The sequence below is a fragment of the Onychostruthus taczanowskii genome, unplaced genomic scaffold, assembly GCF_017590055.1.
Source record: "Onychostruthus taczanowskii isolate IOZ18803 unplaced genomic scaffold, ASM1759005v1 scaffold2, whole genome shotgun sequence".
In the NCBI taxonomy this organism is placed as follows: domain Eukaryota; kingdom Metazoa; phylum Chordata; class Aves; order Passeriformes; family Passeridae; genus Onychostruthus; species Onychostruthus taczanowskii.
Genome location: NW_024499239.1, coordinates 7,913,818 through 7,929,247, shown reverse-complemented (window position 1 = coordinate 7,929,247; position 15,430 = coordinate 7,913,818). Strand labels below are relative to the sequence as shown.

Genomic DNA, 15,430 nt, shown 5'->3' with positions numbered 1-15,430 from the left:
ATTATACATTAGTGTTTTTGTAAAATAAATTAAAACACATACTGAAACTTGCATAAAATAGTGTTGTGAAAATGGATTCTAAAATAAGTAAGCTTAAGTTTACACTTAGTGTATTGAAGATTTGAAACATTAAGGACATTCATCTGGTATCAAAAATGTGTTTCTAATTAATTGTTTTCCTGTCTAAACATTAATATCTTTCTAACAAAAATCATCAAAAGTTTTAAAGTACTGAACATCATTCCACTTAGCAGAATATTCAAGTTCGGTTTGTTTCTAACAACTCTTTAGCTGTGATCTTAGAGGTCACTCAAAGGGAGAATAATCATGAAAGAAGTTTTTTAATTGTAGAATCAAATTATTGGTATATCTTAATGGCTGCACTTGCATAATAATAATGCAAAGTTATTAGCTGAAGTGAAAGCCCCAGATGGGTTATATTTAATCACACAATGTAGTTCCTCCTAGTCCTTACTGTAAGTAAACTGCTTCAGAATAATGATACTTTAAAATATTAAACAGCACCAGAGTTCAATGTTTGCATTGATGGGTCTAGAAAATTCTGTTTCTGTCAATTGCATAGTGAAAGAATGAGAAATGTCTTGATCTTGTCTACAGCACAGAAAAGAGGCCTTATTTTTAAAATTGTACACCTCACTATCACATTTGGTTTTTATTGTTCTCTTGCTCTCCAGGGATTTCATATAAAAGAGATTAACTGTTTTTAATATATAGCAAAAGAAATGCTGGCAGAGTAGGTCAAAAATAGTATTGTGGTAGACATTTTTCTGTTGCCTCTGCTTTTCATTCTCCTCAGAGAAAATGAAATAGAAACTAAAAAGAATATAGTAAATGCAGAACAATGCAATTACATGCAAACTGAAAGGAAGTTGCCACAAAGTAATCTCACAGAAATAAAGTACTTTGTTTCCTTCACACCATATTATAAAGGATTATTTACAAAGTTAAAACAACTGATGTGGAACCATTATTTTGCAGGTACACGGAAGCTGTGATAGCTTATGAACATGCAAAGCAATGGGATAGTGTAATTCGACTATATTTGGATCACCTAAATAATCCTGAAAAGGCTGTTAATATTGTGAGAGAAACACAATCTCTTGAAGGAGCAAAGATGGTGGCCAGGTAACAATCCTGTTATGCACATTAAAAAGAAGTCTATATCTACTGGGAATTTATGAAGCTTGCTAACATATTAGACTCTGGTTATTGATGCTTGGCTAGTGGCTGTGTAATTCAGTTAATTGATTCGAGTTCTCTAAGATTTGGACAACTAAATAGTACTTTTTTTTTTTTTTTTTTTTTTTTTGTTCTTGTTGGCTTTCTGAGTAAAATTACATTAATGTGAAGTAATACATTTAGACAATAATAAAAAATTGCCATTCTGTATTATTTATACTAAGTTAATTTCAGGAACCTCGTTAAAACAATCAAGATACAAAATGGATTAGAAGTGTGTCATATTTGTATGTACATTATGTACTATATTCCTAAAACATTCGATGTATTCATTAAGCTAATTAGTACTAAGGTATTAATTTGCCACTCTGATTAGATTCTTTCTGCGGCTTGGTGACTATGGTTCTGCCATCCAGTTCCTGATAATGTCCAAGTGTAATAATGAAGCTTTCACATTAGCTCAACAGCACAACAAGATGGAGATTTATGCTGATATCATCAGTGAGTATTCCATGCTCATAGTTTGCTTTTGTTTTGCTGTTCTTTAGGTTAATTTTAACCAGTCTGAAATCATAAGACAATGGGTGTTTAGTTTTGTTTCCCATTTCCAGTCATCGTGCCCAGATTTGGTAACGTGTGTACTTCAGGCTTACAAGCCAGACTTTGCTTTCAGCTTTGCTATTTCCTTGGTTTTCAAATCTTGCCTGTCCTACAGATTTTTTTCCATAGAGATAAAACATTTAGACTATTTTTTTGTGCCCATTGAGAAATCCCTGTCTTTGACCTTGATACAAAATGGAGCATTCCAGTGGTACAGTTCTTGATTTTTGTTCCCTTTTCCTTTTCGCTTGGTTCCAGCTCTTTTCTTACATGTCACTTTTTTTCCTTTTCTACTCTTTAAGACCCTTCATGGCCTCCTCTTGTCTCAGTGAGAAATGGAAAGGAGATGTTACTGAGAAGCTGACTTTTGTCTTAGGCCACCAAGTCAGAGTCCACCTTGTCAATTTGCACCAAATTTTATAGTTTCCATTTGTGTGAGGCACCTTTGAAGAGTGCCCTATCAGCTCCACATGTGTATCTCCCAAATTCTCATAATTTCAGTTAATCTCTTTGTTTAGATGTTGATTTCTTATTGTGAAGGTTATAAAAGCTTGGCAACAGTTAGCTTGTATATGTATGGTTGCAGATGATTGTCAAGGTGGCCACAATTGTTCTACAGTTCCTTATGCTTTCTTACTTCTATCCAAAATAGGATGTCTCAAGCTGTAATCTAAGTGGGTAGAAAAGGAATTTGAAACTATCTTTGGAGTAGTGGCTGCCTTTGTTTTACATGTGTACAACAGAATGGAGTCTTGGTCAGAAAACTTAAGTAGTACTCCCTGCTACCACATGGTTGCATTGTCCCTGATAGCCTTGCTTTGTACAAGTGTGCTTCCATATTCTGAAACTGTGAAAGTGATTCAGGTGATAATCTCATCATCACTTGCCCTGCTTTATTGTTGCCTGGACATGATGGAAAAATTCATTATCAGATCATAGCAATGCCATTTCATTATGCTTTCTTAGAAGAGAATGTAGTGACAGGATGAGGGGGGATGGTTTTAAACTAAAGGAGAGGAAATTTAGATTAGATATTAGGAAAACTTTATTTACTGTGAGCATGGTGAAGCACTGGAAAAGGTTGCCCAGAGAAGTTTTGGATGTCCCATCCCTGGAAGGGTTGCAAGGCCATGGAACTCTGATGGAACTCTTGGATGGAACTCTGAGCAAGATGGTCTAATGAAAGGTGTCCCTGCCCATGGCAGGGGGCTTGGAATTAGATAATATTTAAGATCCCATCAAACCCAAATCATTCTATTATTCTGTGATTCTGTGAAAAACAGAAATCTTGTTATGGTGTAAGACCTGTGGAAACATTTATTTCACTATGTTATTAGGTCCTAATGTCTGTTTAGTCTGATTAAATAGTAAAAAAATGTGTAAGACGTAATTGAAGTCTGTCTGCTTTGGTTTTCTTTGAATGTCAGTAGAAAAACAGAGTAGAATAGGAATATATTCATTCAGTAGGGTCTTTGTCTTTATTTAATAAGAATACTGTGCCATCACTCAGATGTGTCTGTTACAGGTTCTGAAAGTACTACCAATGAAGATTATCAGAGCATTGCACTCTATTTTGAAGCAGAAAAGAAACATTTTCAGGCGGGGAAATTTTTCTTGCTGTGTGGTCAATATGGACGGGTCAGTACTTAAAGGATAAGCCAGTGAAAGTTAAATGCTTATGGAAACTGTTCAAAATACCGTCTTCAGGAAAGTTCATATTACATTTTAAGTGTCTTAACCAATGGCATACTGATATTCTTTTTAAAGGGTAAAGAAGGTAAGCAAACTATTTACATTTACAGTTATCTAGGCTGTGTTCCATGAATAACACATTGCCATGCACATAGGTTTTTCATAGCAGTAGAAGCTTGAGGTGAATCAGTGATAGACTATTGTCAATGAACCTCTGAACATCGTGATCTGCAGCAGCAATTTATTTACATTTCATTGGCTTTCAGTGGAGACTTGGTTGCAGAGTAGCTAATTAATTTAATTGCTGTAGCATGCCCTAACTGAAACTTTTTTTAAAAAGAGAAAATATGTTAATTGAAGTATGTTGATTGACACACTTTTGATCAGTTACAAGTCTGTGAACTGATGCTTGTTAAATGTTTGACTTTTGTGTACTGAACACATACCAAAAAATATGACTGATTTTTGCAAATTATGGCCATTGTAGACGACAGCTCCTTCAGCTGCGGAATGGAAGGTCCATGACATTAAAAATATTATGTGATTAATCACATTGTGACATTAATTACATTAATCATTAATTTGTTCTCACCGTATTGCTGTGCACATCTTTCACAGTCAGTGAAATGTACACCAGAATCTGGCGAAGTCTCAGTTACTTCTTGCATGAGTATCTGTAAGAGCAGCTGCTACCTCTGTAGTTGAGATAAGCATTCAGTGTGCCACTTGTCTTATCAAAACGTAGAGAGAGAGAACCTGATAAAAATTAGGATGAGTTTCATGTATCGCAATTTTAACTTTTCTTCTGTATCATTTTAGGCATTAAGGCACTTCTTGCAAAGTCCAAGCACAGAAGATAACTTGGCTATGGAAATGGCAATTGAAACAGTAAGCAACTTTGTTAAAACAAAATATTCTTCATCTTTTTAAGAATTTTACCTTCAGTGCTATGACATTTTCCCAGCATCACTGAGTGTGTTTGGTTAGGTTGCAAATAGAAGGAAAACTGTATCAGTAAAGAAGATATCTAAACATGTCGAAAAATCTCAACACATTAGAAAATAAATACAAACTGCTGCATGTCAAAGCTGATACACCAAATAATCATCTGGTTTGAACATAAAGTACTAAAAAAATCATGTTCTAAATCTATCCAGTGTCAGTGCTTTATCAAAAGGCTCCTTATAAGTAAGTTATTTTTCTCTTCTTCTTTCATATCATAATTTTTTGTGTCTTTTTTTTAATAGGTGGGACGGGCAAAAGATGAAGCCCTAACAAATCAGCTGATTGACTATCTTATGGGAGAGGGGGATGGCATGCCCCAGGTATTATATTTTTATCACTGCTATTGTGTCACATTTCTGTGCTACAAGATATTTTGAGCTTACTTTCTCCTAAAATTCTTAGTAGGCATAGACTCTGCTTTAGCTTTCGTTAAGGAGCAAGACTTGTATGATCATTCCATGAGTTATTCACCCAGTAACTCCAGATTCAGAAATATAAGAAAGGAAGCAACTATCTTAGATACAGTCATCTTCAGTCATCTTTATGAAAGCAGGTGGTTGAACAGAGGAGGTCCAAATTAATGCTCATAGTGAGAGTAAGAGAGAAAAGGTAGCTGTTTGTTGTTGCCAGTTTCCCAGTTGGCTGTTGCCTTTCCCAGCTGGACAGTCAACATCTGTATGTCTCAAGATGAGCTACAGCACTGATCTCTTCCTGCAGGAGCAGAGTTGTCCGACTTCTGCAGTGGAAGAAAGTAAGGTACAAAGTAGGAGATGCAGGTGAAAACTCCAAGGTTGACCAGGCTATGATAGTTCTTGTGTTCAACATCAGTGTAAGGCATAAAATGTTGCAGACAGATTTCAGAAATCAGCAGCTCCTTTTTGATTTCTGAATGTTGTTGACGATAATAGAGCTTGTTCAGTCGTATTCAGAATTGGGTTCATGGAATTAAGTGGCTGAACCACTTGAGGTTTTACTGCCTGTTACAGCAGACCTGGAATGTGAGCTAAATGGGGAAAGCCAGATCTCAGGTTGAGGGTGCTGCAGTCTGCTATCAATTGCTTAGTCAAGGAATTTAGGGTCTCATACAAAGTCATGGTAAACACAGTCAGGTGCAATATGATGTATATGGAAGAATAAATTATGCCTTGCTGAGTGCAGTAAGGTTTGGTAATTATGGGGATGACGGGCCCAGTGCAGTGAATTGATTTCACCCCTAATATTACAGCTGTGATTTACAATTCTGTTAGGAAGTTGGAAACGCTTTCCTCCCTGTATGGATTAAGGGTTTGAGATTTTAGACTTTTAGAAACATTGGGCATTTGATGGCCAAGTGAACTTTTGTTTTGTGAAAGGTAAAAAAATGAGAACCAAACCAAACCTCTGTCTCTTTATTATTTACCTCTTACTTTACCTTTAATATGAAATGTGAACTTCAGTAAAATTATGAGAGAAGTAAAACATGGCAAAACAAAAATAATTCAACTGCAAGAACCCAAATGGAATTAAGCTGTTGGAGGCACTGAATGAAAAATCTATGCAGTACCAGTGTAAGCAAGACTAATTTCATATTTATGCTGGAAGTTGGGCAGAGAGAAACTGTAGCATCCAGTCTCTTTTCTCAGAACAGCAGTCTAGCTGCCTCATTCAAAGAAGTCCATGGGACTGGGTAAAGGAAGTGAGCTACAGTATGATCTCCATAGTGAGGACATTGTAAGATTTTAGAAAAGATTTAGGACATTTTTGAATGCCATTACTGCTATATTTAACATTGTTTTGAACTTCAGTGCAGAGCTTTGTTTTCCTTATTTAAAAGCTCGCTCTTGTTCTTCTGAATGCTTTAATCCAATCTACCATAGTCTCTCTCAGTGAGTAACAAAATTTTACTTTATCCAATCATACATATTTGCTTTAAAAACAGTCATTATCTTCATTATGCTATGGAGACTGTTCTTGAATTTATCAAGCAAGATATTATTGTTTTTAGAAAATAGAAGCTTCTATGTTGTGGCATTTTTGTAAAGCTGAAAGTAAGAGTGAATTTAATAGTAGCCATGCAGCAGAAACTTGCTCATCATTTCAAGCATTGATCTTCAAAACCAGATCATCACTGACAGCAGGCTGATTGCTTTAAATCTTTCACAGCCAACAATTGTGTGGCATTTCAATGAAGTGTCATATTATCAAAATTATTGTGCTTACCAAAATTTTGCTACGCTATGTCTGACTATAAACTATTTCTTAGATGTCTGATTATGTCAACTGTTGTGTTTGTTAATTTCAACATATGTTCTGAATTTGTAATGTGCGCTCTTTCAGGGAACATTAACTAGCAAGGTTCTGCTGTTTTCTGTGTGCATATTTTCTGAGTACATTTAAAAAGAAAAATTAAACTAAAATTATGAATATCTAATATCAAATCAGATTGCAATAATAAATTTTCCAAAGACCTTAGGAAATGTATTGTATTAGAAAATTCTTTCCTGTATTTTCTGCTTTTTAACTTACTGATTTTAAAGGTAGGAGTATGAAAGTAAAACATTGGACTAATGTTTCTTGAATTACTTTGACATTTTTCTATTTTCTCTTCTCTTTTTTTTTTTTTTTTTTTTTTTTGGGGGGGGGGGGTAATTATTTAAAATATACTATTTAAGTCAAATATAATTAGGAACATGGCAAATACCATAAAGGACCACTGGTCCATGCTGGGACAGGATCTTTTCTTGAAGCAGAAGAAAGGGGAGAAGCAGCCCGGATGGGGAAGCAGTGCTGCTTTCTGCTAATCATCAGTGGAATTGCCATCTGTGGCCATTAGATGATGTCAGAAGTTGGGAAGAATTATGTCACAACCCACTATTTTACTGATTTTTTGTTTACCCCACTAAGGGAATAGCAATTTTTCCTTTAAAGGCAGTTTACAGTGGATAAATAATATCTGTTAATACAAGTAGTTGCAGTTACTTTATTACCCAAATAACTATTTCAATGTTCTTAAGTTACAATTCTTATGATGGTCAACCTTTTGATCATGTGTTACTTAATATTCTGCTCCATCATTAATTGAACAGTAATTACTTTTGGTCACCTAAAGTTTTTCCTTATATTTCAAGTTAGAAAGATTTTGTCTTCTCTTTTCTCTTTCTGTGTGCTATTCTTTCTCTCTTGCTTTTATTTCTGTGATGTTTTTATTTTTTTCTTTGCTTAAGTACAATGAAACCTTAGCAGTCATCTTCTCTACAAGGAAATATCTTTATATCTTGAATATTTCTCTTTCCTTGAATTTCTGGGTTTTTTTGTTGTATCTGAGACTTACACACAAAACCCAAACAGCATTCCAGAAAATAATACAACATTGATTGATACAATTATTGTTGTAGTAATTTTTATACCATTTTAACATAGAAGACACATGTTAAATGTTTGGATTTACTACTAATATTGCAGAATTAGCTGCCTTGGATTTTTTTGCTCTCAATAAAGTTGACAGTGTTTTTTGTTTTTTTTTTCATTTGTACATTTAAGTTGGAACCATACCATTATATACAATATTTAGCTTAATTTAATCCAAATTTATCAGTTATAAGATTATCATGTACAGGCTTTATTTTTTGTTGACCCCATTTTAGAAATCACTATTATTTATTATTTCCTTTATTATTTCCTTTTCAACATAAGCAAGGTCATTTTATTTAGTTTTTTATTTTTATACTTCTTTAAGAGCAATAAATAGAATATTTTTAATATTTACTTATTCTATTATGATATTTTATTTTGTATTTTTAGGAATTACTTCTTGAGGATTTTCTCAATCCCAATTTTCTCAAAACCAAACCAACTCTGATTTGTTATCAAAGACCAATTCTTCTTTCTCTTATTGGTAGTTTTTTTTTTTACTAGTCTTCTAGACATTTGAGTACACTTACAAAAATAGAACTCATGTTTGTTTTCTACAATATTGCCATCTTCTTTTTTAGTTTTGTTTCTAAATTATTTCATTAATTTGCATTTGCCATTCTTGAGTTATATAATTACAAAAAATTCCTGGTGTAGCAAATTATAAATTTTATGCATCTTATTAGCTGGTTGTCCCCTAATTTTCAATTTATTAGCTCTCTTTGATATCCACCATCTGGTCCCAGAACAATACATTCATTAGTGGCCTGATTTTGCCATCTGCATGCACACCAAGCAGTGTCTGCATCTAGATCCGTAACGCAATTTAAGCATTTCTGGCAAGACTTCTGTTTCTCAAAGGAGTCCCTGGGTTCTTTTCTGACACCATAAATGCCCACACAGCTGGAGTTGTTCGGTTTGCCCCTGTACAACTCTCCATGTGCATTGTGGTCTGTGGCTTTGTGCATCCCTCCTGCCAGGGCTTGGCCAGCACCTGCCAGGACTCCCTCGGGCCCTTGGCATGGGTGCTCTGTGCCTGGGCAACAGCCAGCCCTGCAGGAGGCTGTGGCATAGCTGCAGTGTGCTCTTACAAAGAGCTCTTCATGAAGCAAGCTTGTCTGCTTTCTTTGGAGAATGTGGTGGTGGGATGAGCAAGTCAAGAAAGGGAATACAGCAGTATGAATTTGGTCAGTATTAATCGCTTTTGCATGATTTCATTCAGGATGCCAAGTACCTGTTCCGCTTGTACATGGCCCTGAAGCAGCACCGAGATGCTGCCAGAACTGCCATAATAATTGCCAGGGAGGAGCAGTGTTCAGGTAAGTCTGTTTCCTCTGATGTGATGGCATCTCTCATGCTGCCTCCTTAGGTACCCTACTTAGGGTGCTGTGTTTTGTGTAGGATTCTACTTAGAGAAGACATGTACCGGTGCTTTTAATTATATTCAAGTTCAGTTTTGCATTTGAAAGTAGACTTGGGGAAAACCTGTGGACTATCACCTGTATATTAAATATTGGGGAAGAAATATCTGTGTTATTACACAGATATGTGTATGTGATATGGAAAATATCTGTGTTATTACATTCAAGTAAACATAGTGATGATTAAGACAGCCTGTGACTTCACCTTTCTGTCTATCACAGGTCATAGAATTGCCATTTCTGCATACGGTTTCTGGTTTGGTACTGATCTTTTATCAGTGGAAAATGGGCAGAGGAGTTGATTTCTGTTGAAGGATCAGACATATGCTTACTTTAAGCTTGGTTTTCCTTTGTAATGGGTTGCTAAAGTTAGAAAAACATAAGAAGAGAGAGGGCTGGAAGCAAAATAGCTGCCACCTCCATTATTCACGCTCCTCTGTAGCCATGGTAACAACCCTACCATAACACTGCTTGCTTTTCATTTCAATTATGTAAAAGAAAAATCTATAAAGGAAAAATAGCAGTTTTGGGAATAATCCAGGCAAATTAACATTTATGGGCTGTTCCTTGGCTGCTCCTCAGCATTGGGCTAAGGAGTGGAAAAACCTCTGAAACCCTTGGCAAGTAAATCTCCCAGTCCATCATAGAAGTGAATAATATATTTGTGCTAATTATATAAGCAGGAAATGCAAAGGCTCAAGGGTTTAAATATTTATTAGCATCTCTGAATCTGAAAACTTGTATCTAAAATGCAGTATCCCATTGTGTATTTATATTCCCTAGTAGTATAAATGTGTTCTCCAACAGTGTAATAAGAAGCACAGTGTTTGTCTCATTAAGTCTTGCAGTAACTGTTTCTTCTGGAGAGGCAGTTTTACATCAGCACCCTCTTCCTTCAGCAGATTTCAGTGAGCTTGACTGTGAAATTTGCACCAATATAGTTTGTTCTTTACTTAAAAATTCATCTAATAATAATATTTAAGTCATACTGCTTGGTATTTTTCTTTGGGAATGCCATTTTAAGTGCAGTTTTCCTTGAAGTTGTTTTTATGTAATCACGTGATTTTAAGAGACTGTATTATACTGAGAGGAAATAATAGAATATAAAAGAATAATGTTGTTTTCCAGCAACTAATTCTGAAGGGATATTTAGCTGTCTCACACAAATTTCACAGTTTGTTCAATTGTAGTGTATAACAAAACATTACAAATTGCTCTGCAGAGTGAAAACATCTGCTGATAGACAAATACAGGGAGGCAAAGGAGAATGTTTGCTGAAATAACTAGAATTTCCTTTAAATGCCTCCAGCTGCAAAGAGTATGACTTTCTCAGCCTCTAATAATACAAAAAATCCCAAAACAATCAGCAAAACAACCCCACAACAAAAAAAGAAAAAAACAACTTAAGAATAGAGTAATTTCAAAACACTACTTGATTTCAGCTACATTGATAATTTAATGAAATCCTGTGGTTTCAGGACAATCCTCCATCATAACCTTGAAACAGTATAACCTAGTGTAGTAACATTTAAACTTTAACTATCCTTTGACAGGTTTTGGGTTTGGTTGTAGAGAAAAGGAGTTGCCAAAGCAAATGATCAAGTTAAAGTAACTAAATTAACATTTAAAAAGTAGCTTTTGAATATCTGACATTAAAGAACAAAAACAAAAAACTTTTTAAATGCTCTAAAAACATCTTCCACTTATAAAGTTCATTATATTAAATTGCCATCATATGTATTTGCTACTGTTTAGATTAATTCTCCTAGAGTAATTTTTTTAACTTCCTGGCTGATATTGTTTAGGATACTGTGACAAGCAACTGCTTGTGGCTTTCCAAAGAAATTGTCATGCAATGGTTTTATTCAAAGGATCAGCATAACTTCATCTTCCCTATATTTCATTAGTAAAGATATTGTTATAAAAAATTAAATTTACTGTTAATTGTTGTTTTTTGTTCTCTTAAGGAAACTATCGAAATGCACGTGATGTCCTTTTCAGTATGTATTCAGAGTTAAAGACCCAGAAGATTAAAATTTCTTCTGAGATGGCTACAAACCTTATGATTCTACACAGCTATATTTTAGTGAAGGTAAGGAAGTGAGAAATTGAATTTCTGTGCAAGTTGCACAGTGTCTGATTTATTGAATGGTATTTATGGATGTTCTGTCCATAAATTATGTTGTTGTATAGGTTGTATCACAGAATCCAAGTGCATGCTAACAGCAAGCTTCAGGAGGACAATCCATAGTTGTTCCTGCCTCTTTGAGTGGCATATTCTTTTTTTAAATACTGAATAATTGAAAACTACATGTGGCTTCCTGTTTTCTTTTGCATTCATGCTTACAAATACTATGCTACAACTATTTATTATTGTTATTGTTGTATTTGAGGTTATTATCCATAAGTAGATCACTGTTTTTCTGTAAATGGAATTAAGCAGGGGCTCAAATGATTTCTATTCTTTAACCCATGGATGCCCATCAGAGTATCCATTGCTACAGACAGCTTTGGCCTCCCTCTCTCTACCAGCAGTGAGGCAAGAGCTGCAGGTGGTGGGCTGAAGGCCAGAAAGACTGGGGAAGAGCCATGCTGAGGTCTCTGGTCTCTTCTGTAGTCCAGCTCTGCTCAGTTTGATGAAGGAGCTGTTGGCATGCAGCTCCCAGCAGGGTGAATGAGTGCCAAGAGCAGGCTGCAGGAATTACTCTCCAAGGGCTGCAGTAAATGTGGTTTGTTTGCTGCCTTGCAGATTCACGTGAAACGTGGTGATCACCTGAAGGGAGCACGGATGCTTATACGCGTAGCCAACAACATCAGCAAGTTCCCATCACGTAAGTGCCGACAGCAGAGGAGCTGTGCTCTGCAGGGCAGCTCAGTAACCAGCACTGCACTGCAAGGTTCATCCCCCCCTGTGATCCTGTGGGCAACAACAGGGTGTAACTGCACAGTGTGCTCTGCATCCTCCTCCAGGCAGCTCTTCCATACACAGCCTCCAGGATGGGATCCTCACCAGCACTTCAATCTGTCCTCATTTTACTGCAGTACTGAGCAGTCTCAGCCACACACGGTCTCAGCACTGTGTGTAATGAACTGACTGGTTCTGGGACTTCATCACCAAATTTTAATTAAAAATTTCAAAAAAATTTTTCTTAAAACTATTTTTAAATAATTTTTTTTAATTATTTTTGGGTACATGGAAAATGTAGACTAAAACTTTGGCTTTAAAGAGTGCCGACAAGATTTGGGAGAAATGGTTAAAATCAGAACATTCCTGCTGCCATGCTGAGTTTCAGGAGTGTGAGGCAGTGAGAGTTGAAACCATGGTTTTCTTATATATGGTTCCAGGCATGCCCCAAATTGTGCAACTGTGTACCATAACAAAGAAGAAAAATAATCTTTTCCATCAGTACTTTTTTAAACTGTATTAGCTTGAAGGTTTTAAACATTATTATTGGTAAATAAATATTTGACATCATTGTTTCATTCTGTTACAGATATTGTGCCAATCTTGACTTCAGCTGTGATTGAGTGTCACCGAGCAGGGTTGAAAAACTCAGCCTTCAGTTTTGCTGCTATGTTGATGAGACCTGAATATCGGAGTAAAATAGATCCAAAATACAAAAAGAAAATTGAAACAATGGTCAGGTGAGTAATGTTAATCAAATGCACATAATTTCAAGGCTTTATTTGCAATGCTGTTTTTGCTAGTAAAGCCTGTAGACTGTTTTCACATTATTTCATTGTCTTATAGTTGAAAGGCTAAGAACCATTTTCCACCCTTCTCTGAGATTTAAAGACTTCCTTTAAATGTGATGAGCCTTAAATGCAACATGCATTTAAAATGCTTCCTAACCAGCAACAGTGTTTTCCATCTTCTGTCTACAGACACACAGGTGCAGCCACACAGGTTTAGTTGGTTTCTAGTTCAGTATCCATAGCCAAACTCTTGGCTACTACAGCAGCAGCATTGTGCTCTTATGGGATTCAGATGACTAAATAGCTAAAATAAAAAAGAATGGGAGGGCAAATAAAATACATGAATTCCTGATGTATTCTTCCTTATCTGAAGTTTTGTTTTGATCCTAGTCAGTATTTTCTGCCAGAGGAGGAAGCACAGGTAATTGTAGAAGAGCAGGGCAAGCATATATAACACTTTAGTCATTTATTCTACTAGTCCCTAACCAAGGCTCAGGGACTTGCTGAGCTCATACTGGTGGTTTAGGTATTTATTTGAGAAGTCTGTAAGCTCTCCATGAGCTTATCCAATCTCTCTGCTTAAACTCTTCTAAATATTTAATGACAGTTGATTCCTACAACAAGTTCCATTGTGCAAAGACTGTGTAAAAGCTAGTTTAAGGCCTTGTAGTCTTCCTCTTGGGAGAGATCTACTCTTTTCTGTGTCATTTATGATTTTAAAGATCTCCATGTTTTATTTATTTCCCTTCTATCAGTTATCTATCTTTTCAGGACCTGAAGAGTCTCAGCTTACATAGGTTTTTTTATGGAAACTGATTTATATGGTGTTTCTCTGAAACTCTTCTTACCAACTCTTCTGCCTTTTTGGAGACAGTTAGAAGCTGTATAATCCTATCAGGAAGCCAGTTTTGGTACTCCCATTCTTTGTGGTCCTGCCACAGAAAAACTCTAAAACAGAGAAACCATAGCTTTATAGTCAATACCTATAGACCCTGAGTTTTGAAATCTTATAAAGTATTAGGATTAGTTACACCTTTTGAAAGGTGGTGGCGTTTCTAATTAAATGAAAAATTACCTATTATTTCTGAGTTGACATAATTGTGTTGAAGCTTGGGTGATAGTTAAAAGGAAGGAGCTAATAAAATGTAAAATAGCAGCTGGAAGCTATGCAATTAACTCAAAGGAAAAATACTTGCTAAATATCAAAGGTATTGTAAAACAGCTTTGTTGAGTTCAATCAGCTTGAGGGTTTTATTCACAGCTGTATCTGTGTTTTAGACGTCGGGACACAACTGAGACAGAAGAGCCAACAACAGCCTGTCCCTACTGTGCTTTCCAACTCCCAGAGTGTGAACTTCTGTGTCCCAGCTGTAAAAACAACCTTCCATACTGCATTGCAACTGTGAGTGTCTGCTGTGCTTTCTGCACTGTGACAGTAAAGGCAAAGCTGCCTTCCCTTCTAAAAAGAAGTTCATTTGAACTTCTTCAATTTGCTAGTGGATCCAAGCTAGATCTTTTTATGCATTTATGCAGATGTTTTCTCATCTGTTGCCAAATCTCTTTTTGACTATCCTAAGAGTGTCTTCACTTGCCACCTTACAAGTAGCAGGCACTTGAGGGTGCCAGTAAATTCATGAAGTCACTCTGGGAGACTTCAGCTTCCTGAGAAAGCAGGTGCAGCACCAGGAATCCCCAGCACACACACTGGGTGCAGTTGGTGCACTTGGGAGAACATAGACTCGTGGTGCTGATGCCTTCCCAGCTCAGCAATTTGCCCAGGGGCTCTAGCGCTCAGAGAACTGGAAGTCCGTCTTTCCTTTTCCATGTAGAGGAACTTGTGGAGGGCACAGCTCACCTCCCCGAAGTTCCAAGCCTTAAAATTTAAAAAATTAAAAAAACAAACCAACCAACTGAACCAAAAAAACCAATAAAACTTCAAAAAGCTGTTTGGGGCAATTTTTAAGCACACCCAATGCCAATGCCCACTTCAGGCAGTGACCTCAGAATTTCTTACATTACTCATCCCTACAGAAATGAGAAGTTCTAATATTTTTTGTTTCTTTAGAGTGTACTGAAAAGGTAGAGATGGCATACATTCCTGGTGGATGTTACTGTACAGCTACTGTATAACTAACACAATTTTTACTGGGTTCACATGAATTGTCATACGAACCCAGTAAAATTGCAGGGAAAAAAGAGAACTTACTTGAACAGGAAACAAATGTTAGAGTTAACATTCTTTATTAAAACTAAAGATGTAAATCTCACAAAAAAATTAATATCCATTATGTGGGGGTCTTCTTGCTGTATTGGTTTAGCAGAATAAGATGACAGGTATACTTTAGAAATAATATCTTTAGGAAAACAAAGGGTTTTAAATATAACTTTATGAGCCAAACACAATGTACATGTTAATGTATGTTACA

General features: G+C 36.0%; 1 protein-coding gene across 1 annotated transcript in view; it reads left to right on the top strand.

The window, feature by feature from the left end:
* WDR19 (WD repeat domain 19) overlaps positions 1 to 15,430 on the top strand; it is a 38,110-nt gene that overhangs the window by 20,107 nt on the left and 2,573 nt on the right. The window contains exons 24-33 of the mRNA XM_041402832.1: positions 1,000 to 1,146; positions 1,577 to 1,701; positions 3,326 to 3,438; positions 4,312 to 4,380; positions 4,740 to 4,817; positions 9,110 to 9,206; positions 11,276 to 11,400; positions 12,058 to 12,139; positions 12,803 to 12,953; positions 14,283 to 14,406. Coding sequence (XP_041258766.1) covers positions 1,000 to 1,146; positions 1,577 to 1,701; positions 3,326 to 3,438; positions 4,312 to 4,380; positions 4,740 to 4,817; positions 9,110 to 9,206; positions 11,276 to 11,400; positions 12,058 to 12,139; positions 12,803 to 12,953; positions 14,283 to 14,406 — 1,111 coding nt within the window. The remainder of the gene's footprint in view (positions 1 to 999; positions 1,147 to 1,576; positions 1,702 to 3,325; positions 3,439 to 4,311; positions 4,381 to 4,739; positions 4,818 to 9,109; positions 9,207 to 11,275; positions 11,401 to 12,057; positions 12,140 to 12,802; positions 12,954 to 14,282; positions 14,407 to 15,430) is intronic.